Below are 25103 nucleotides of genomic sequence, written 5' to 3' on the forward strand. Positions count from 1 at the left end.
TTCTGACATAAAGCAGTATTTTATACATTAACTCAATTTTACAGAAAAAGCATTTTATGTACAATTGTAAAGAAACTGCTGCACAGATAGCTCCAATGTAAAAATGGATTGTATTTTAAAAGTTCATTGAGTTTGATACATTGGAAAATATTTTCTCTGTAGAAAATAGTAAAAACCACAGTTCCCAGGCTAGCCTAACAAGCCCATTAAAATGAAGTAATAGCTGGATTATCTATTTATAAATACGGTGTGGGTTCCAGGATCCAGGAGAAAGTTCAGCTTCATTTATTGAAACAGCCATGTTTCTTTGAAATTAAGTTGTGTAAAGTAAAATTCCCATTAATCTTCTACATACTCTTGATTTCTGCCTGATTATTTTTCTGTAGGTTAATCCACAGGTACCGTGTCCTAAAGGATGGGTATTGTGTCCTTTCAATCTGCTTGATAAGGTATCCATTCCTATCCAAACTGTGAAACATTTTGGTTGTTATTAAAATATGCTCAGTACTTGAGCAAAACCGGGATCTAACAAGTTAAAATCTGCACAGCACGAGAGCTGTCACAGTCATCAGCTTCTCCTGAGTGCCTGTGGCTTGCTGGGAAGCCAGGAGGAGCGGGAGGAAATGCGGTCAAATTGACAAGTGGATCAAAAAAGAAAAGCCGAGAGAATTTCTGAAAACAGAGAACCATCCAGGACTGAAGGACAGAACTGAAGTCCAAACAGAGTAAGGACACATTGCCTCAAGCATCAAAGAGCTGAGCTGGCTATCTGAACACCGTACTGCAAGGTCATAGAGTTAGATAAAAAGACCTGATCCAGTGAGAGAAACCAGGGCTTAGAAACTAGATTTCAATTGTTCAAACATAATCAGATGAAAACATGTATTCTAACTTCTCCTATCAGTTTATTCCCTGATATTCCCAGTACAGAATTTCTAGGAATTAAGGCAAGAAAACAATGCCATTCTTAAGCTCCTGCCCCGTGCAGAAGTTTGGAGGGAAATAATATTTGAGAAAGAGAGTTCCCTGGCCAGGCGCTATATTAAGCTCTTCAGTTCCCTCAAAGCAACAACTTAAAATAACCATATAGAGACTGTCCTAAAAGTCTCTAGGCAGCTAAAACCTTTCAATGGAATAGCAGTATTACACAAACAGATCCTATATGGTGGCTGTAGGAGTTAGGCCTCTGAGAAACCACACTGATCATTCTACCTAGAACCTCAGTTTACCCACTAGAAGTTAATAATGACCTGCTGTGTTACCATGAAAAGAATGCTTTATCATGCTTCTTCACTTGCTCCTCTCTTTGCTCTCAGAGATGCAGGTTTCCTTCTCACATGTGAAAAATATTCTCAGTGGGTTTCCTGACTCTTGTCAGCAATGCAAATCTCCACCCCCCGCTCCCTTAACTCCTACTTGGTAAACAATGTTAATCTTCCAGTAGGAAGTGGAGTATGTTATCATGAAGCACCTATTACTATTCAGCCTCCTAACTTAACAAAGAAAGCTCTGGGGCCGTCTTATACATTTGGAATTCCTTAAAGACACTTGCTTTTTATTAAAATACTTTTTATATATAGATCAATAAAACCTGTGAAGAATTCACCGAAGCATGAATCACCTTACAGAAGAAGTTAAAAATGTATCAGAATGTACATAACAATGGCTAACCTATAAAATGTCTCCCAGCAAACGTATCACCATCCTCCAAATCTAGAGCACAGGCTGCCATGAAATGCATGACCTCCCAGCTAAGTTTGAAACCTTGCCTCAAAACATGGCTCAGTACTAATTCTCCGAAGACATGTTACAGGACCACGTGAGTCACTGTTAGGCAGGCAGCTGACGAGTGCCAATTACAGAGCCAAGCCCGGGCTGTGCAGAGCGCCTCTCCAGAGACCGCTGCCTTCCCCACAGGTATTCCGGGAAGGACACTATTTAAGCATAGAGACAGGTCAACTTAAAAAGTACGGGCAAATACATGCTTGATTTTTATCTTAAAATCTACAGACAATGTATCAGAATAAAAATGTGATGAATTCATACACCTTTTCAAAAGAGAAACCTGATACAGAAGTCCCAATCTTTACAAGTGATTATCATCAGATGAAATAATTTCCACTAAGCTTGTCTCTCTGAAGGAGATGGGGACAAGGCACATGGTCAGGAAGGAAACACATGTGCTTTTCACCTTGTAGGAAAATCAGTGTTCAGTTCCACGTTGCTGCATAAATCCTCTACTTCAAATTACTGTCCGAATGCTTTACTGAAACTCCGCTTCTGGCCTTTGTTTTGGGATCTGTTACTTTTGTTGCCACCTCCTGATCGCTGTCCTCTGAAGCCTCGATTTCCCTCCCGCTGTCCCCTGAAGCTTCTGTTTCCTTCCCGCTGTCCTCTAAAGCGACTGCCTTCCCGCTGTCCCCGGAAGCCTCGACTGCCTTCCCGCTGTCCCCGGAAGCCTCGAAATCCTTCCCGCGGTCCTTCCAGCTCTGGCTGCTCCGTGGCCACAGAGAGCTGCCAGCGCCGTGAATCATGCCATTTTTCCTGCAAAGAGATGGTTTCATTTTTACCAGCTCTGATTTTTACTGAATTCAGTTTTAAAAAGCATGAGAAAGACTATTTTTTTGCTTTTTCTCTAAAGAAAAACCTGATTAATAACCTAAGTATTTAAAAAGGTTATTGGTTAGAAATAATGGCCCAAAAACCAGTCATGGCAGTGTAAGAAAATTTCACTATAAGAGGTACTCTCATCACTGTATCATTTATTCAATTCAATTATACAGAGTATCCACAGCTATCAGGTAGTTAAACATGCAAATATACCACATATAAACCCATTTCTCAAAGTAGTACTGAATGAAGATATAGCAATTTAAAAAGGGAAAGAGGAGGGAAAGAGAATCTTAAGCAGACTCTGAGCTGAACACAGAGCCCGATGCGGGGCTCGACCCCATGACCTCAAGATCATGCATGACCCAAGCCCAATTCAAATACCAGGTGCTCAACAAACTGAACCACGCAGATGCCCCAGGAATGAACATTTTATAATTCAAATATATTGACTTCAAAATCCAAGAGACAAAAATACCTGTATTTCTGTTACTGCTGTAGTAGGGACATCAAAGCAAACACCCTAGAAATCAAAACAAATGCAAGTTAACCCAGACTTCCACCAGAAATGAATGTGTACATTAAGCGATATTCCAAAAGACCAGGTATTACATTAAAAATCAGAAAACAAAGACTCCAGGTGTTAATGTTTGATAAACTTCAGACCAAGACCAATACGTTATACCTCCCAAAGGCACGACAGCAAAAACCCAAGCAGATCGGAGACCCAAATATCCTCACAAAAAAAGAAAGAAAAAAAAAAAAAGTGACTCAAAATGATTCAGAACTGACTAGAGATCATTCTTGGCTATCACACGTTGCTAATTCCTCAGTAGCTATTAGCTACGTTTTAGAGCTGAGGAAACAGAGGAGAGGCTGACTTGTCGCTGGCCCCCAGCTCATAAGCAGAGCAGGTTTTTAAAAATCTGGTCAGTATGGCTCCAAAACCAATGGTCTACATTAAAATATACTGCTTACCATAAGAAAAAGTGTCTTCGGGATGACCTAACTAAAAGTAGAAAAATAGGGGCGCCTGGGTGGCACAGCGGTTGAGCGTCTGCCTTCGGCTCAGGGCATGATCCCGGCGTTATGGGATCGAGCCCCACATCAGGCTCCTCTGCTATGAGCCTGCTTCTTCCTCTCCCACTCCCCCTGCTTGTGTTCCCTCTCTCGCTGGCTGTCTCTATCTCTGTCGAATAAATAAATAAAATCTTTAAAAAAAAAAAAAAAAGAAAAATAAATGATTTTTTTTTAAATAAAGATTTTATTTATTTATTGGACAGAGAAAGAGAGAGCGAGCACAAGTAGGTAGAGCGGCAGAGGGAGAAGTAGACTCCCTGCTGAGAAGGGAGCCCGATGCGGGACTAGAGTCTAGGACCCCGGGATCATGACCTGAGCTGAAGGCAGACACTCAACCAACTGAGCCACCCAGGTTCCCCTAAATGATTTTTTTTTGAAGAGAGAGGGAGGGAAGGGGGAATGGGTAAAGGAGAGAGAGAGAGAATCTTAAGCAGGCTCCACACCCAGCATGGAGCCTGATGCGGGGCTTGATCTCATGACCCTGATATTATGACTGGAGCTGAAATCAAAAGTCGAACGGAGACACCCAGGCGCCCCAAAATAAATGATCTTCTATTGTTACTTTTCTAGTTTTTCACAATTCATCCTGCTATAAAAGTTTTTTAAAAATTAGGGGTGCCTAATTAGGGTGGCTCAGTCAGTTAGGTGTCTGCCTTCAACTCAGGTCATGATCCTGGGGTCCTGAGATCGAGCCCCATATCAGGCTCCCTGCTCAGTGGGGAGTCTGCTTCTCCCTCTCCCTCTGCCCCTCCCCCAATCATGCGCTCTTGCTCAAAAGAAAAAAAAAAAATCTTAAAAAAAAACCAAAAACAAACACTTTACAGGACAGTAGCAGTACCATCACCTCCAATTAAGGAGATCCTATTTCTTGGTCTCCACAAACGTAGTTGAACTACCCCTGCCACTGACACAGGCACTTCTCTCCCCTGGCTGCCTTTAATTAAAACATTTTATGAGGAACACCTCATTTCCACCCAATTCACAGAATTATAACCACAGGTAGCATCAGGTACTGATGATTTTGCAATTAGTGGCAATCTTCATTCACATATATTTTTTAAAGTTTATTTATTTATAATCTATTTATTTATAACCCAACATGGGGCTTGAATTCATGACCCCACAATCAAGAGTCACGTGCTCTACCAACTGAGCCAGCCGGCGCCCCTTCATTGACATATTTACTAAGTATTTAACACCGGGCACTCACTAGTATAAAGATAACCAGAATCTAGTTTTTGCCCATGAGCGCATCACAGTGCTCCTGAGGCTCTCGGTCAGTAGGCAAGCACAGCAAGATAAAATTTAACTGAATAAAGGCATGCCCTAAGAACTCTGAAGTCCAGATAAAGATGCCCCCAACTCGCGTGTATGGCCAGTGAAGCTTCGCAGGGAGACTTAAGGCCAAGAAAGTCATGAAGGATAATGTGGGGGGAAGAAAGACTATGAACAGTGGGTTGAGCATGCGTTTAGGACGACAGAAAGCAAGGTGCGCTCGGCACTGCTGGAGTGGAGGGTACTGGCAGCAAGGACGCAGAGATGAAGCTGGTCAGGGGAGCAGGAGCAGCTCGTGAAGATTCCTATTCTCCGTGTGAACCCTGAGACTTTAACCCATACAGTATGTGGAGTTGCTTGAGAAGATGAACACAGACATGCAGCTAGTCGACGATAAACCTGATCTGGGTCACTAGGCCAGCGGTTCCCGAAATACAGTCCACATGGCCCTGGAAACCTGAGATCTTTTGGGGAGGTTCTGCAAAGTCAAAACTCTTCATAACAATACTAAAAGGTTAGGTGTCCTTTCCACTCTCATTCTCTCGTAAGCACACAGTGGAGTTTCCCAGACACTGCATTACATGTCATGGTATCACTGCTCTGATGCTAATGGAACGATATCCTTAGGTTTAAGAGCTCCACTTTTTAAATTTCTGATAAGGTAAACATTAATAGATATAACCCATGTAAACAAAAGCTTTTGGTATCCCCAACATTTATTAAGGATGTAACGGGGTCAGGAGATCAAATGTTTGAGAACTGCGGTGCTTGTGCTTACCGTTACTGAGAGCAGGACACGGAAGAAAGAGCACTAGGTTCGGAAGGCAAGGTTTTAAATTTCAAGTTTGAATTAAAGATTTTGAATTCAATTTTGAATAATTTTCAGTTGCTTAATAACCCCATCTGGGTAGAAATTGTCAGGGAAGCAGTCGGATATTCACGTCCGGTACTGCATGCATAATTCAGGGCAGAGATCCAGATGGGGTAGTTGTCAGGGACTTAGCAGCAACTGAAGGTCATGGGTGACATTCCCAGGGAAGACTATACAGAGAGCAGAAAGATGCCGCATCCCCACAGAACAGGGAGAAGCTTCCATTCGGGGCTTTATCATCCACATTAAGCTACTGAACCAAGCAAGGCACACAGAGGCCCCGACGTTCCTTACCTGCTTTCCTTTGAGAAAAACCATTCCTTTCACTTTGGAATCAATATCCTCACTCAGCTGCTCTTTAAGTTCTTTCCAAGCGTAACTAATGTTCGGCATTTCAATTGAGCATCGTAAGATCATGGTCACAAAGCCCTTACAGAAAAAAGGGGAACAAAAATTAGTCTCAAAACAAACCTAGCTGGTAAAAAAAAAAAAGTAAAAAATAAAAATAAATTACCCTCACGTTTGTAAAATATTTCCAGAAAAGTTCTTCCTAAAAGCCTACATATATCTCCCCTCCACCCCCACACATAGACACAAATTAGTACAAGTAAAACTGGGGGAATCTGAATAAGATGGATGGGTTGTGCCAATGTTAGTACCACCCCAGCTGTGATATTATAGTTTTGCAAAATGTTACCATTCGGGGAAACTGGGAAAGTGTAAAAGGGATCTCTCTGTGTTTTCTCTGTGTTATTTACTATACGTAAATCTACAATTACCTCAAAAATTTCATTAAAAAAAAAGAAAAGAAAAAAACCATATATCTTCCTAAGTTTCTAGGTATACTGGCTGAATGTATCATACGCATTTATGTGTTTATAAGGTTGGGTTTTTTTAGGATTAAAAATTGGCATGTAATTCACATACCATAACATTCACCATTTTGAAGCATACAGTTCAGGGATTTTTAGTATATTCACAAGGTTTCAACTATCACCACTATCTAAAATTCCAACACATTTCATTACCCCAAAAAGAAACCACATGCCCATTTGCACTCAATGTCATTCTGCCTCACCTGAGACATTGGAAACTAAGGAATCTACCTTCTGTCTTTATGGGATTTGTTTATGTACATCTACCTTCATACAAAAGTTAAAACAACGGAGAAGTCTAACCGAACCTTTTCAAATCCTGCTCACACTCAAAACACCAAGGGTCAAAGTTTGCCAGGAAGTCTTACCGCATCTGAGTTGATCAGAGAGCGCTGGTCTACTGATGTGGCTCCTGAAATATGGGCCAGGGCTGCTGCCAGAGCTTCCACGGCTCCCTTCTCCTCTATCAGTTTCTCTGCTGACTGCTTGAAGTGACTGATGGCAGTGGGAGGCACAGAATCCAAAAGCCTATGGTGTGATTGAGTGTATTTGTTAGGAGAAAGGACAGAAGTGGACAGATTGCGTTTTCAAGGCAATAGCATCTCAAGATAAATCAGTAACTTTCAAATCTTTCCGCTATCTAACACATCATTTTGATGCAACGTACACATACAATCATCACATTTCTGTAGAAATAAGGCCATTCGATTGCGCCTAATTTGACTTTACTAATGAAAAGTTTCATCCCAAGGAAATAACAAATATCAAGATGTTCACCACAGTGTTATTTATGATATAGAAAGAGTATAAAACGTGCATCAATATGGACTTGTTAAATAAACCATGAAACAGACACAACAGAAGTCCATGCTGTCACTGAAAGTGATGTTAATAAATGTCGAACATTTCTTACAAGCATGTGTTACTTTTAGAATCAGAAAACACTACAGCTATTTCCATCCTGAAATAAATGGAAAAAAGACTTCCAAATCAGGTTAAAAATGATATGGACTTTTTATGAGAATACACATTTGTTAGGGTGTCACTATTATCTTGGTGATAATAAATGTCACATCTTCAAACGGTCATCCAGGACAAGGATGAACAAGGCCACATGAGGCAGCCTCTTTTGGAAGGGCTGCCCCCCTAGAGGACATCTCTTGGCGGCTTCTTTGTCTCTTTTCTCCTTCCTGGCCACCTAATCCCAAATTTCCTTAACTGGTGTCACAGGGAACCCTGTCTACAGAATACTTAAAAGTATGCCATGCAAAAATAAACTTGGAAATTACTGAATTAAGTTATTTTCCTTTGGAGAACTTTCTTGAGCTATTAATATGCTAATATCTAGCATTTCCTCTATTCATAAACTCCCCCATTTCTGTGCTCAGTGCAGAGCCCAATGGGGGGTTTGAACTCACGACTGTGAGATCAAGACCCGAGCAGAGAGTAAGAGTGGGCTGCTTAATGGACTGAGCCACCCAGCACCTTTCCCCCAATTTTTTAAGATAAACATTACATGTATTTATAATAATTATGGAAAACAACCTAAAAATGATGCTCAGACTCAGTGGTTCTTAAGCAGGGGATGTAGGTCACCACTCGGAAATATCTGGAAAACAGTCAGGACCTTCCGGTTTTCATGATACCGATCCCACACTCCACACCCCCCCGAATACACCGCACAGCCAGAGATGCTAAACAACTAACCATCCTTCAATTTGTAGCCCAATCGCACAAAATAATTCTCTCGCCCCAATGCCAAACACTGCTAGTGAATCTAATCCGTGAGCTAGAGATAACTTAAAAAAATAATCAACTCAGTTGATCCCCCAACTACCTATAATCGATCTCCACATGGGAAGCACCTGCACCATATCTAAGATATGGTTCCCTAACTACTTAACTGCTATTAATAGTTTCCTCTGGTGAACAGGATTGCGTAGGGAGGAGTACAAATTAGGATTTTTATTTTTAAAATTTTACTTCAGCACCGTGTATTTTTATAACAAGCAGGTTGTAAATCATTTAAAGTAAATAAAATTCCGAAGACCAAACCTCCTTACTGCACAAAGTCAGCCAATAAATGGAACAAGTACTACCACAGGCCACAGCAGTGGTGGGAAACATACCTGATGGCATCTTTGCTGGAGGCTTTTATTATCTCTGTTGCAGAAGGAACCCCTATCCGCTTAAACTTAATTCCCTACAAGAAAATGAGTCATAGTTTAATGTGCCATATCTGGCCATCAACTGTTTCCCAGTGAGATTAAATACCCTAATTTTTTTATATCACCAAACATACTTATTGCACATTTAGAAGATAAACTTAAAAAGCAAAATCTTAGAATGATTTTAGATTTATAGAAATTTGCAAAGATACCACACAGAGTTCCTGCTGCACTGTGTACTGAGTTTCTCTATTATTACTACTACGGTACATCTGTCAAAGCTAGGAAACCAACACCGCCACATTACTAGTAACTGAATTCTCGAGTTCACTCGAATTTCACTCGTTTTTCTATTAATACCCTTTTTCTGTACCAGTGACACCACAACGTTCAGTTATCGGGTGTTCTTGGTCTCTTCTGATCTGTGGCAGTTTCTGCCTTTTCTTGTTTTTCATGACCTTGACAGCTTTAAGGAGTGCTGGTCTTAAGGACTGCTGGTTTTCAGGTATTTTGAAAAATGCTGTCCCTCACTGTGAGGGACAGCCTCAGGTTTTTTGCATGCTTAGACTGAGATTACGGGTTTGGGGGAAGAAAACCAGAGCCAAATGCTGTCTCATCACACCATTCTCAAGGCATATGCTTATCCCTGATGTTAACCACAATCACCCTGGGGACGCCTGGGTGACTCAGTCGGTTAAGCGTCTGCCTTCGGCTCAGGTCTTCGAGCCCTACGTCAGGCGCCCTGCTCAGTGGGGAGCCTGCTTCTCCTTCTCCCTCTGCCTGCCGCTCCCCCTGCTTGTGCTCTGTCTCCCTCTCTTAAGTAAATAAATAAAAATCTTAAAAAAAAAAAGACAAATATTTCTACAGAGAAGTTAAAAGAAGCTTTACAACAAAACAAGACAAAACGATCACCCTGGCCAGGGAGTGCTTGCCTTCTTTCTGCACTGTCAAGTGCCCCCCTCTTTCTCCTTAAGCAAGTCACCAAGTACAGTCAGTTCAAGGGGAAGAGGAGAGATTAATCTGTCAGAAAAATCAGTCTCCTCTCTCCCATTTTTTTTTTAAAGATTCATTTATTTGATAGAGTGTGAGGGGAAGAAGCAGGAGGGGGGAGAGGGAGAGACAATCCTGAAGCAGACACCCCGCTGAGCCCAACATGGGACTCAATCCCAGGACCCGGAGATCATGACCTGAGCCGAAATCCCAAGTCAGGGGCTTAACCGACTGAGCCATCCAAACACCCATATGCGTTTGGTTTTTAGGCAATTCCTATAACTCCCTAATCTAGATTTAAAACATCTGCGATGTGTTCATGTTATCATTGTCTGAAAGCTGCCGTTCAAAGATAAAAGTTAGCCCGTGTAATTATAAATACGAGAAAATAAAACTGCTGCTTTCAAATGCAAACTTATTTCAAAGTGGGCTTTATATTGTAGGACAATGCATAAAACAACATGTATCTAACAAGTTTTCAGTTATGGCCACATGCTAGGAATAAATACAATTTAAAGTTAACACAAATTAAATTAAAAAAGCAAAGATTGACTTTAGAATTCAACATTTACTAAATGAAGGCTAAGAAAATAGTTTTACCGCTTTTTGTTCCACTTGTGCTAACTGATACTCTTCCTTGTGCTGATAAAAACAGATGCAAATCCCCGTCCTTCCAGCTCTACCCGTCCTCCCAGAACGATGAATGTAGGACTCCACGTCCTATTAAAATAAAATACATGAGTGACACTGAACAAAAAGAGACAAAAGACCTGAGTGGTCTATGCAGAGCCAAGTGTGGAGGTTACGTTACATACCCAGAGTGTGAGGTTCCCCAGCATTTCTAAAATAAAGAACTATAAAAATTTTTTTAAAATCTCTCGAATAGTGGTCCCTATCCTATGGGCAAATCTGCAAAAAGCATCATCTAAACAGTGCTGTGCTACAGAACCACATACGTAATTTCAATCTTCAATTTTCTAGTAACACGCTAAAACGTTAAATTAATGATATATTTTATTTAATTCAATATATCTAAAGTTGTATCACCTCAATATGCTATCTACAGGAAACAGCTTATCACTGAGATATTTTACATGTTTGTAAGTCTTCAAAATCCAGTGTACATAATAGGAAGTTTAAAAAAAAAAAAAAAAAGACCCAACATGTACTTTATATTTAGAGCACACAGGTCAATTCAGACTATTTCCACTGCTTGACAGCTCCACGTGGCTTGGCCGTCGTATCGGAAAGCCCGGTTCCACAGGCTCCTTCAGACAGCATCTATGTCATACATCAATTGGACTGCTTTTATAAGAACTGGTGTCTCCATAGTAATCAGGTCGTTTATTCTATCACTGTAAGCAACCTCTGAATCCTGAGGGATTTGCCAATTTGTGGGGGTCCTCACGTTAGAAGTGACGGGAACAGAACAGGCTCCTTCAGACCAACATTTATTTACACGAAGCGCCGTCCACACCACATAACCTACAGTTCAGGGCCCTCCCTCAGAGTTCCCATCACCCACAAACCCAGGCAGCTTTAACCCCGGAGACTATTAACTACTGGCCTTGTTTTCCCTTCCTTATCCTCTAGCTCATGAGTTTATCCTACCCCCACCTTGCCTAAGTCCCACCCATCTTCAAAGTCCACTCCACAGCACTCCCGGTACGAGCCTACCAAAACTCCCTCCAACCAGAAACGATCCTTCCAAACTGCGGCCACTGACCACACTTCCACTCAATGGTCAGTTCTGAGGGAAGGACCTCAGAAGAGATTTGTTTTTAAAATCACCCGTAGCATCCTAGCACTCAAGAGATAGCTATGACTCACCACATGAAAGTAAACGATACAACCTCCCATCTGTTTTAGTACCCAAAAAACCAATAAAATAAAACCGTAGTACAGAACGCTTACCTTTGGCGGAGAACTCTGTACAACCAGATCAACCTCAGGGATGTCTAACCCACGAGCAGCAACGTTGGTTGCGACCAAAACTCCAAAATCACCATTTCTAAATCCTTTCAGAGTGATTTCTCTCTGCTTCTGAGGAATATCTCCATGTAATGACTGGGCATCCTGCCAAAGAAATGAACTGGCCTAAGAATACCAGATCCAACAGTACAGGTACTTTTAGCATCACACATCAGGCCTGTAAAGATATTTGTATTTTGGTGATATTTCCACTGAAAATAAAGCAAAAGGGAAAACATGTGCCTTACACGGACAAACCTCAAATTTTTTCCCACTCCTTGGCCATTAAATCAATGTCCACCTATACTTACTAGGTGCAGAACACCAGACAAGAGTGATCACACCTACTCTGTCAGTGTAGACTTGGGTTTGAGCCACCCTTTCCTCACCTGTGAGAGGACACTGACAGATCAGGTGAGCTCTAACATGTAAACGGGGTCTATCAGTTCAAAGAGGCTTCCTCCCCAAAGGAAAGCGAGGGAGAGGACCAACCTGCTTTATGGACACGTTCTGCGACAACTCCTGGGCTTCTTTCTTGGTTTCGCAGAAGATGATAGTGCGCCCGTGAAAACCACTATACACTCGGATCACATCCCCAATAACTGCTGCCCTTTGAGTCCAGTGGCACTTAATAGCCAGATGCTTATGAGAGAAGGAAAAAAAGATCTATTTAGTAAAGCCCACCTGGAACCTGAAATCACCTGCTCACACTACTGGTGCCAGAAGCAACTGTGTAAGGCTGGCGACAGCAGACGACTGTCGCCACTGTGCAGAGCAAAAAACTAACAAACAAACAAACAAACAAACAACCTAAGCCATTAAAGCAAAGAGCCATCTCTCTCTGTCTCTCAAACAAATAAGTAAGTCTTTTTTAAAAAGGGAGGAAGGGGCACCTTTAAGCGTCCAACTCTTGGTTTTGGCTCAGGTCTTGATCTCAGGGTTGTGAGATCGAGCTCCGCATTGAGCTCAGCCCTCAGCACGGAGTCTGCTCAAGATTCTCTCTCCCTCTGCCCACCACCCCCCTGTCCCCCACGCTCTCTCTAAAATAAACAAATAAATCTTAAAAAAAAAAAAAGGAAAAGATAAAGCAGAACGCTGTTCTTTCTCTGGTTCCTCTATTTTCTTTCTTTGTTTCTTTTTTAAAGTAGGCTCCCGAGGCACCTGGGTGGCCCAGTCAGTTGAGCGTCTGCCTTCAGCTCGGGTCATGATCCCAGGGTCCTGGGATTGAACCCCACATCGGGCTCCCTGCTCAGCGAAGAGTCTGCTTCTCCCTCTCCCTCTACCGCTCCCCCTGCTCTTGCTCGCACTCTCTCAAATAAATAAATTAAATCTTTTTTTTTTTTTAAAGATTTTATTTATTTATTTGGGGCAGCCTGGGTGGCGCAGTCGTTAAGCGTATGCCTTCGGCTCAGGGCGTGATCCCAGCGTTCTGGGATCGAGCCCCACAACAGGCTCCTCCACTAGGAGCCTGCTTCTTCCTCTCCCACTTCCCCTGCTTGTGTTCCCTCTCTCACTGGCTGTCTCTGTCAAATAAATAAATAAATAAAATCTTTAAAAAAAAAAAGATTTTATTTATTTATTTGACACAGAGAGAGACAGCCAGCGAGAGAGGGAACACAAGCAGGGGGAGTGGGAGAAGAAGAAGCAGGCTCCCAGCAGAGCAGGGAGCCCTGGGACTCAATCCCAGGATCCTAGGATCACACCCTGAGCTGAAGGGAGACGCTTAACGACTGAGCCACCCAGGCACCCCAATAAAATCTTTTAAAAAAATAAATAAATAAAGTAGGCTCCATGTCCAACACGGAGCCCAACACAGGGTCTGAACCCATGACCTGAAATCAAGCCCCAAGTTGAGATCAAGAGTCGGATGCTCAACCAGGTGCCCCTGGTTCCTCTATTTTCTGAACTAACCAGGAAAATGAAGAAAAAGAAACATCATTCCCTTGATTCCTACAGGAAACCAAGTAACCAACAAGAGAAAAATTCTTGAATGTTTTGTCCTTTCACCCACTTAAAAATGCGATTAGCCAGTTGGTCTGCATGTCTGTTACTTGGGTGAAAGGAATTCAATGCTCTGGACCCTAAAATGTAAATGGCTTCAACACAAAGTACTAGATTTCTCTGCTGCCCTCAGAGTGTTTGAAGTCTAGGTGTAATCTCTTTCCATTTACACAATTCAGCTAGATATAGATTCCAAAAGATTTTGAAATCAGACTACCAGATAATGAAATTAGGAAAACACAGATACCACATACAACTCAAATAGAAATAGATCTGTACTTGGCTCTTCACATGGATTAGTATTTATCTGGAAAAACAGTGTATATTTGCCAGTCTTAATACCGTCAGACAGGGAAAACATGACATACAATTTATTACTAATTCTAGCAGCTGAATGAATCACTTACCTCCACGGTTATTGCTGTTTTCTGGGTCTTTTTACCAATCAGGTCCACCTGTTCATATGTAGATTTCATGTATTTCTTAGCAACATTATATACCCAATGAGGGCAAGTTGCAGAAAAAAGCAATGTTTGGGGATTGTCCTCTGAATCTGTGGGGGGAAAAAGTCAGTATGAATAACCCGAATAAGCCTACACAGTATTCCACCTCACCCAGTTCTTCCAGGGTCCATCAACATGCTACAGCGACCGTGTGAGGCCAAGCCAGGCACTGATGACACAAAAATGAAAGACAAAGATTCCTAATGGGCAAAGAAATACTGCCTAAGTCATTTTTGTGAAGGAGACTTGAAACATCCAAGTACTTTAAAGTTATTTTGCTTTCTGACCATTGGCCTGACCATTGGTCCATTATGAGACATAACTGGAAAACACCTGTTCATCAAGCCCAGTAACTATCCAGTTTAGATCACTAAGCAAATAACCTACAATAAACACAATAAACAGATTCTATATTCATCTATACTCTCTAGCATTTCCTCAGTTTTTTGAGTTTAGAATTCCAGTCTATTCATTCTTTGAGGTCAGGTACTAAAAAGCACCCCAACCCCTCCCTTTTTTTTAAGTTTGCTCTTTGAATAACACTGTATTTTCATATATTTCAAATGGTGGTTTAAATAGACAGAACCCTTTTGCTTTTTTTTTTTTTTAAAGATTTTATTTATTTATTTATGTGACAGAGAGACAGCCAGCGAGAGAGGGAACACAGCAGGGGAGAGGGAGAGGAAGAAGCAGGCTCCCAGACAAGGAGCCCGATGTGGGACTCGAACCCGGAACGCCGGGATCACGCCCTGAGCCGAAGGCAGACGCTTAACGACTGCGCTACCCAGGCGCCCCGACAGAACCCTTTTGGAGGGCGAACTAACAATGTACATTGAGAAGCATGAACTATTTACACCTTTAAACTCAGTAATTTCATAACTGGACATCCATCCTAAAGAACAGATTCCAAATACTGAGATGTCAAGGAAGCTATCTGCATAAAAACATCTCTAAGCAGAATTATTTACATTATCTAAAAATTAAAAAATATATATGGAATGAAATCATGGCACAACCTCTTCATGAAGTGTTATGCCAAATTTTTACACGCATAGTAAGATTAAAATTAACACATACACATACGCACAATAGTACAAAGTCAGGAAGAAAGAGACCAAAAGCAAAGCACTTCAAGCTGGCAGTATATGAAATTTTTCTTCTCTTACCTTCCCAAATCGTCCCATTATAGTTATGTGATAAATCATGGTTTTTAAAAAAATTTAAGTTTTCCTAAATTAAATAAGTCACCCCCCCAATTCAAGGTTTCATTTAACATCTAGAAGACTGCTTAATCTCCGTTCTTCCTCTAAGTCCTTCCATCAGTGCCTTGAATTTGGAGCTTACCTTTCTTGTACGCCACACTTAAAATCTCTTCCACTTGATCAGCAAACCCCATATCTAACATCTGGTCAACTTCATCCAGGACAACATGCTTCAGTTTGGTAAGATCTAACTTGCCATTCTGCAGGTGGTCCTTGATACGACCTGGGGTCCCAACCAGGATATCGATCCCATTCCGCATGCGTTCAACTATAAAGAACATCAATGATAAAATATGCTGGATTTTCAAGTCCTTTTATTAGTCTGGGGTACCAATTAAATACATTTTTATTCTCAAATATTTATTAACTAAAAACACAAGGTAATATGCTAAGTATCAAAGATAAAGATACTCAAGGGGGAACTCAAGATAATCTAGGGGGAAAAGGTAAGAGGTGACAGTCTCGTGTATTATGTGACTAGCAGAAAAACGCACCAGTGCGGGATGGAAGTACCAGGAAAGGAATGACTTCCTTGGTGGTGGAAAGTGTCAAGGTTTCACAGACAAAGTGAGAACGAGATTCTTAAAGAAAGAAGAACTTTATATAAGGTAAGCAGGTATGGAGAGAATGAGACCGGGTAGAAGTGCAAGTATTTCAAGAAGGTCTAGAGATGTTCAGGAAAATGGAGTCCAGTACAATGAGGTGAGATGATAAGGACGCAACTTTTTACTGAATCGCCCTGGCAGTCTAGGGGTCACATGGGGCACTCTACATACCTTAGCCAATTCAATCCTCACAACACCCCTGCAGGACGAGTTTAGTAACCTTGTTTTTTCACACAAGCAAATAAAGTACAGAAAAATCAAGCACCCTGAAGTTAAAATCACACTGTGAGCAGAGTCTACAATCAAACACACACTTTTCTGATGCCAAAGCCCAGTTCATTTAACCAAAGCTGAGAAGAAATAATCACAAGCCTTGCATGCCAATTGCAACATTTTTAATGCCTTAAATCCTTTCCTGAATTATTTATCTGCTCTACATAATACAGTTTCAAGGTCTTGAACTGGTAGGTAATGGAATCCTACAATAGGAGCCTGCAACATTCGGCCCTTGGGCCCAGAGGAAAGAACGCCCACCTGCAGCAAGAAAGAAACAAAGACCCCCAAAGAAGCAGATCCATTGTCCCTGACAGATAAAAAGAGTAACTCTGAATCATGACTTTCTAGTGCCGAGGGCTCAAATGGACTCTATCCTCTTAGGTTCAGTAAGAGCTCTTTATAGCCTTTAGATACACATAGGTAAGTAATACAAAAACCCAAGTAACTTAAATCCAAGATTTAAGAACACAGGATTTGACACATCATTATGTAGGACCATGTTCTCGACCATTTTAAACAATAATGACAAACGAAAACCACTGTAAGTGACTAAACTAGGTAAAACCAGATGTCGAGGTCAGAGAAATCCAACCAGGGCATCCAACAATGGTTGGCATTTTCCTTCCCTCACTTTCGGGTTTACTTACTCTGACCTCCATAGGGTGTTCCACCATAAAAACAAGCCACTGCCAGCTTTCTTGTGATGTCACTGAAGTCTCTGCTTACTTGATTTGCCAGCTCCCTCGTGGGTGCAAGAACCAGCACCTGAAAACAAAAAACTCATCGTTGAATTCACACTATTATGCAGTATTTGTTTCTTAATAAATCTGGGATTCACCAGAAGGCTCAACTCATCATCCTACCAAGTATTTTCAAAACATCTATTATATGCTTTGCAATGTACTTTGTGTGGGGAAGGATCATAAATGTAATACAGTCCCTGATAAATCTACTCAGAAAAAAAGTTTGCGATCCTACTGATTAGAAGGGACGTAGGGCCCAAACACCGGTGCTCCAGGAGGGCTGCATGAGGCCAGAGGAACTGCGGAGTTTCCTGGAGCTGCTACTACTTAAATAGCATTCTGGGAAAGCAACAACTCAAGCAAGGAGTAACGCTTGTAACAACATTAGCTAATCTTTGAGCTTTTACTGTCTCAGGTCCCACTAAATGCTTACTATGCATTATTCTCATTTAATTCTTACAAGTTATTGACCCATCCACAACTGTATCGTACAATTGCACCTATAATAAACACACCAAAGATTCTGAACTGAAAGGCTAAGAAGCAAAGCCTGGGTTTAAATTCAAACAGTTGGGCTCCAAAGCCAATAGACTAAACCTCTACACTACAGTAAACTGAAAATAGAACAAAGACTAGTTAAAGCAGGACCAACATGGTGAGGGGCTTTGAATCCCAGAGCAGACTGAGTTTGACCGAACAGGACATACAACATGAACCTACTATACTACAGATCCTTAAGCAGGGTAACAGCATGAAACAAGTATGATTTAAGAACATCTTTTTGATTCATCAGATAAATTTATCCAACAGATATTTACTGAATATCCACTATGCACTAAGCTGCAATAATTCATTTGTTTAATGCTGCATTTGTTTACAGCAATAAACAATGAATGAATGAGGGGTGAGTACGGACACTGGCAAAACAGTAAACAAGTGAGGTGGGGCCAGAAAGTCAAGTGCAAGAAGCCATAACCACAATGACAACGTAGGCATTTCAGTGAGGTTAAGGTTTGTCAAATGCCAGGTTCTCCAGAAATGAACCCAATGAGCACCATCTTGACAAGGAAGCTTGGTCTCTTCACCTCTCTGAGTACCCCTCCTTCTACTCACGCGTCTCTATTAAAATTGCTTTCTCCATCTCGGTAAAAATGGTCAAAGACACCTGATCAAACCTGTAAGCCCCAGGGACATCTAATAATTTGAAGGGAACACAATGAGCATTAATAATACAGGTGATCACAACCATGGGGCAGATTATAATATTTAAATATACAGGGTTTGTGGCCAATAATCTTAAAAGAATCATCCTGCTTTAGCTTCAAATAAAAATCTGTAATAGATTAAAAGAAAAAAAAAAGGCTTTTAGGAGAACCCAGTAAAAAACTCCAGTATATCATGTAAACAATGCCTAAAAGATGCTTTTTCTCCTGTGCAGACATGGAGCCCCTGAGGTCTGTGTTAAAGTTAGTTACCTGAGGGGCACGGCCTCTTTTCCGGTCTTGCAGTTCTCCTTGAAGTTTCTCAATCAAAGGGATGGCAAAGGAGAATGTCTTCCCAGTTCCTGTCCGCGCCTGTGCAATTAAGTCCTTTCCACTATAGACGTGGTGAAATGTCTTTGCTTGTATAGGAAACAGGAAGGTCACCCCACGGGCTGTGAACAAATTAACCATGTTATCTGACATCGCAGTTCTTAAAATCCTAGCCATGCTTCTGGTCCTGCAGAATTAAGGAATTCTATCTTCTGCTCAATCTCTACAAAGGCAGGTTCCAATGTATTCTGGTTGTAAGGGATCTGCTGGTTTCAAGAATATCAACAAACTTTAAAGCACCAAATTATAGTAAATATGATTTTAAGGGTTTAGTTACTTGTCACGAAATCTCATCCACAGGTCAACAGAAGCCCCCAAATCAGGTGCTTTGCAATCCAGACTATGCCACACCCGATTCAGAAAACACCAACTCCAGCATCTGTGACTACCTAGTTCATTCACAGGCACACTGCCAGGCTGAGTTCTGAGCAAGGCTGGTATTGTTAAGAGATGTCTCAAGAAGTGGGAGAAGATAAAAAGAAAATATGAACATGGCATGAACCATTTATTTGCACCAATGCAATCAGTCCTCACACTTCTGAATACACGTATTGGTTGGAATAAAAGTTAATCACTGATTTAAGAGGCAGTAAAGCCTGGCGCCTGGGTGGCTCAGTCAGTTAAGTGTCTGCCTTCTGCTCAGGTCATGATTCCAGGTGCCCTGCTCGGCGGGGAGCCGGCTTCTCCCTCTCTCCACTCCTCCCCCTCCACTCATGCTCTGTCTCTGGCTTTCTCTCTCTCAAATAAATAAATAAAATCTTAAAAAGGGGGGGGCAGGAAAGCCATCATTAGTACAGTCCTATAATGTATATATATATCTACTTCATTATATGGTTGCATATATGTCCTTTATCTCAACAAAAACAGTGGAGTGCTTCCAAATAAATATTCTAACATTACACAATATTTCCAAAAATATTACCTTTGAGAAGTTTAATAGTCTGTTCAGATATGGGAAAATTAGAGAAAGCTCCTTCTTTTTGTTCCACAGGTATTTCCTATCAAGTAAAGGGCCACAGAAAGAAATCAGTAAGTTCACCCCGACATATAATCAGAGAAGCCTTCTGAGAAAGAAACAGAACCAATTCTAAAACATCTCTTCTAAATCAACCAAAAAGGCACAGAAACTTTGGTAGGTAAGTCAAGACCCGAAAAGGAAATTTATCGTAATCATCTATAAAACCCTAAGAAAAGAAAAATCTGTAGCAAACATATACTGTATCTATACGACGTGTGTGGGGAGTGTAGGCAGATGCACTCCCGACTAAGAACTACTGCACTGCCATCCCATACCAACAATATACAGCAGTCCCCCCTTATCCATAGGGGATTTGTTCTAAGACCCCCAGTGGATATCCGAAACTGTCGACAGTATGGAACCTTTATATATACTATGTTTTTTCCTATACCATACCCATGATAAATTTATAAATTAGGCACGATAAGCGACTAACAACAGTAATAATAGAACAATTATAACCATAAACCATAATAAAAATTATGTGAATGTGGTCTCTCTTTCTCTCAAAATATCTTCCTGTACTGCATTCACCCTTCTTGGAGTGATGTGAGCTGATAAAATGCCCAAGTGATGAGATGGAGTGAGGTGAATGACATAGGTATTGTGATGCAGCTACTATTAACTTTTTTTTTTTTTTTTTTTTACTATTAACCTTTTGACAATGTGTCAGCAGGAGAATGATCTGCTCCTGAACATGGTTAACAGAGAATAACGGAAACCCTGGAAAGCGGGCGCCTGGGTGGCTCAGTTGGTTGAGCATTCAGCTCTGGTCATCATCTCAGGGTTGTGAGATCGAGCCCCGCCTCCAGCTCTGTGCTCAGCAGAGTTGGCTTAAGATTCTCTCTCCCTCTGCACCACCACCACCACCCCCTCACCCCCTCATGCTCTCTTTCTCTCTAAAATAAATAAAATCTAAGGAAAAAAAAAGAAAGAAACTGAAACCCTGGAAAGCAAGACGTCAGATCAGGGGGGACTTCTGTACTGCTGAAAAGGTCATTAACCGTTTTCCACAGCCACATCTTTCACATATATCCACAGAAAGCAAGAAACAAACATTTATGACAAAGTGGTCACTGTGGCATTATTTTAAAGTAAAAAAATCTAAATGCCCAATAGAGGAATTAAGTGATTTCTAAACATTTATATGATGTATTATGGAAGCATTAAAAATATTTAATATTTAAAAGTAGGGCAAAGGGGCGCCTGGCTGGCTCAGTTGGGTAAGCATCCTACTCTTGGTTTCAGCTCAGGTCATGATCTCAGGGTTGTGAGACTGAGCCTCGAGTTGGCTCCGCACTCAGCGTGGAGTCGGCTTGAGACACTCTCTCTCCTCTCCTTCTGCTCTTCCCCACCACTAGCGCACACTCGCTTTCTCTCCCTCCCTCTAAAAATAAAAATAAATAGGGGCACCTAGGAGGCTCAATCAGTTGGGTGTCTGTCTTCGGCTCAGGTCGTTGATCCCAGAGTCCTGGGATCGAGTCCCACATCAGGCTCCCTGCTCAGCTGGGTTTCTGCTTCTCCCTCTCCTTCTGCCCCTCCCCCTGCTCCTTCTCTTGCCCTCTCAAATAAATAAATAAAATCTCAAAAAAAAAAAAAAAAAAAGAGAGAGAGAAGGGAGATCAAGAGTTGCATGCTCTACTGACTGAGCCAGTCACGTACCCCTCTCCCACTTTTAAATAATACCAGGAGCAATTAGCTACTTATTTATCTGAAACAACAATGAAAGATACATTCTGTATACTAAAATACAACCCCACCTGCTCTAATTCACCGTTACTTTCTTCCCCTGGTGTTTCACTGGAGTTAGAGACAGGTCCGGAATGAGGGAATCCATTCTTCAGTTTGGGGCTTTTCCCTCCAGTTTCTCCATTCATTTCCTTTTCTTTCTTCATCTTCTTGGGCTTAGGAGCATCTATTTCTTCTTCACAAGGTTCTTCACTTTTTATTACCTTTTTGGTTTTAGGAGAAACAACTTTCTTTTCAATGGACTCCTTTAGTTTTTTCACACTTTTGGTTTTAGGAGGAATAATGTCATCCTGAGATGGCTCCTCTTTCTTTTTCGCCTTTTTGGATTTAGGAGAATTCATGTCAACCTCATTAGATTCGGCTTTCTTTTTAACTTTTTTAGCTTTGGGGGAAATAATTTCTTCCTTTACTTCTGTTGCCTCTTCAGTCTTACTAGATTTTGGCTTCTCTTTTCTACCTTTCTAAAAAATAAAGAAAATACAAACTACTGAGCAAAGCATGTATACATTTGTATGATACATCAATTCTGGACTATTTCAAGATCACGTAATTATGAAGAACACAATTTGGGGGCATTTTTCAACATTTGTACTTTCACCTTGTAATAAGTCAAAACACTATGGTTTTTAGTACCATTTCTTGGGTGTATGGAAATAACTACAGTGTATATCAATGATTTCATCAGCTTAGAAGAGAATACTTCTTGGTATCTCTTCAATTCATGTTGGTTGAATACATTGTCAAGCTTTCATAGGGGATCTGGAGTGGCTCATGGGATGCTCCAAAAGGCTCTAAACTAAATATGTATGACTACAGGAAGTGATCAAGTATTTATTTCTAATAGAGTATTAAGGCCATATACGTCCACAGAGGGACAATGTTAAACAGATTTCTTTCTCTGCTAGAATGCCTGTACAGGTAAAATAGGGATTTATAATACCTGTCTTGCTATCTGACAAGTGCAAATGAATTTACAGAGACACTTTCTGAACCAAAAACCTATAAAACCCCACAATCTATCACCCCATGTGTAAAAAAGATGTATCTAATTTAAAGGGGGTGGGGGAAGCACTATTACAAGGAAGTGGAATGGGTGAAACCTCCAAACCAAACCCAGGACAATGGCTCCTACCTGAAACGTCTGACCTTTCCCAACTTTTCATTATTACTGAAAGTTAATTACTTAACAGTACTGAAACCAGGTAGACAGGTGCTGTAGCCTCTGTTAAAACCTCTCTGAAAGGCCAGTCCCAGAAGTATGGAGACTATTACATTTAGCTGAAATCGGCCTCCCTAAAACTTCAGGCTCTGCCTCTGCTCTCAGATCATGAATGAGGGTAATCTTTCCCACCCCATCATTTTTCAGACACCTGAAAAATAATCTGGTCTCCCCACAAGACTTCAGTTCTTTCATCCCTAACCCAGTGGTCTCTTCTGGAATGTAATGGGGTTTTGCCACGTCCCTCTTCACTTGAGCATCCCACAACTGAGTACCTTCACTGGGGCGGAGCAGGTAAACCAGGACCATTTCCTCTCCACCCGTGGGGACAAGTCTGTGCTCCCCGGGCTTCTTACAACGCCAAAATATTGCTGTTGTGAAAACTCCCCATCAAAAAGACCCATACACAGCCAAGGAAAGGAAATTCTAAGTCATGCACAATAGGAATTCAGGGACAATCTTTGTTCTCACTGTCCTTATCTCAGCACAGAGAATCGGTCACAAGTTAAATCACTAACTAAGGAAATAAAGAGACAGACAGCGATCAAGGTAACTTAAGACCACTACACACTGCCGACCTCTATCAAAAATATGGTGTACACTCAGCACAACACAACTTTACATTTCCACGGAAAATCTGGTCAGGAGACATTAAGCCGAATACTTCATCTTCTAAAGGCTGCTTACCGGAAAACAAACGGTACTTCCCTTACTACTCAAGTGTCACTGCAGACGCCGCTCACGTGTGCAGGTGGGTTTGAAGTGTCGCTAGTCTAGTCTAAAGCTTCAGTCCCTACCTTGACCAATAATTCCCTCCGCACACGCTCACGCCCGGAGTCAGGTCAGAGCCTGAGCCAGCAACGTGGGGCTCAACCGTGAACATCCAAGGGCGCCCCGGACCACGTGGGAGCGGCGCTCACCCCAGCTCCGGTCCCCCTGGGCCGCTCGCGCGCCCACCGTCAGCGGAAAGCACGGCCCCCTGGCACCCCCTCGGCCGAACCCCACGCCGGGCTCTGGACGCGCCAGGTCCCGGTGCGCGCCAAGGGCTCCCAGCCCGGCACCCCACCCCGCACCCGTACCCCGCTCCTCTCAGCGCCCCTGGTCCCTAGGCCCTCGGTGGCACCTTCTCATTCAGCTTTCGCGGTGTCTCCACTTTTTCCATGGCCGTGTCTGAGTCCAAGTCCGCGTCACTAAGGAGTTTCCCCGGCATCGTTCAGCACAAGCAATTCAGGCCGACCGGTCAGGTTCACCGCGTGGAGAGGAAGGGACTGTACTACCGGTCGAGAACACCCACTTCCGTCACTTCCGGTAGCAAAGCAGTTCCTGCGGAAGCAGAAAGCCCCAGGGAGGCCGGAGCCCACGTGGTAGCCCCGAAATACCGGCTGCTCCGGCAGGTGGGGGTTAGTGAATTCCCTGCTCACCGTGCCTGGACTAGGAGGCTCCAACTGTGAGGTTGGCAAACGCTGGCCGGATTCTCCCTAGCCCCGGCCCGTTAAATGACTTGTTGCTTTTCCGTGATGTCTCTTCCGTGTTTTATATTAGATTGCAGGAGTTTGGCAAGATACTTCCACGCACAGACGCGACAAATGTGTATTCTTGATCACCTTGTGCAAAAGTCGACACTGAGAGGAGACGCCCAGACTCACAAGCCTGGATAAGAGCTAAAATTCGGTCGGGCTTTGGTCATTCCTTTATGAGTGCACGTAGACATCCCCTGAGCATTCACTGTGATGTCAGGTGAGAAACAAGGCTGGGATCCAGTAACCGACAATATACAAGAGTTGTCATCAGGAAACTATAAAGTTGTAGATTGTTGGGAGCTAGACGGATATCAGTTGTTCTGAGGACAAAGGGAGGCACGTGAACCGGCCTTGGGACCAGTGGAGAGGGCCCCCAAATCACATGGACCTCTATAAGAAAATACAGGGCTCTAAATCTTGCATATTTGAACAATATACTAATTCAAGGAGTTGAGGGGAAAACGGTCCATTGAATGATGTATGACAACGTCGCTAAACTTTTCTGAAGAACTAGGGATCCAAAGAATTGAGAGCCGCTTTAACACAAAATCATTTTTGAAAATCAGTTGAAATCATGCCTGGCTTTGAAAACCTGCCCTATTTTTTCTGTGAATTTGCACATGTTACTTAATCTGAACCTTTCTTGTGCATGAAAAGGGGATAACAAACTTACCTCATGGTCTCAGAAAATTAAGATAATGAATGAAAAGGATTTAGTAGTGCCTGGCACGTAAAGCCTGATAAATGAGAGCTATTAAAACTTGCAGGTGTTTAG

General features: G+C 42.0%; 1 protein-coding gene across 1 annotated transcript; it reads right to left on the bottom strand.

The window, feature by feature from the left end:
- DDX21 (DExD-box helicase 21) lies at positions 1-24100 on the bottom strand. The gene is made up of 15 exons (XM_045783497.2): positions 23932-24100; positions 21601-22050; positions 19745-19820; positions 18706-18884; positions 17135-17252; positions 15689-15874; positions 14249-14394; positions 12333-12482; positions 11784-11945; positions 10470-10589; positions 8841-8914; positions 7080-7239; positions 6131-6265; positions 3089-3133; positions 1-2544 (listed from the first exon to the last, which is right to left on the bottom strand). The coding sequence occupies exons 1-15, from the start codon at positions 24016-24018 to the stop codon at positions 2248-2250; spliced, it is 2385 nt and encodes a 794-aa protein (XP_045639453.2). The 5' UTR covers positions 24019-24100; the 3' UTR covers positions 1-2247.
- Positions 24101-25103: the final 1003 nt, after the last annotated feature.

The sequence above is a fragment of the Ursus americanus genome, chromosome 6 (assembly GCF_024610735.1).
Source record: "Ursus americanus isolate L20-20 chromosome 6, mUrsAme1.1.p, whole genome shotgun sequence".
In the NCBI taxonomy this organism is placed as follows: Eukaryota; Metazoa; Chordata; class Mammalia; order Carnivora; family Ursidae; genus Ursus; species Ursus americanus.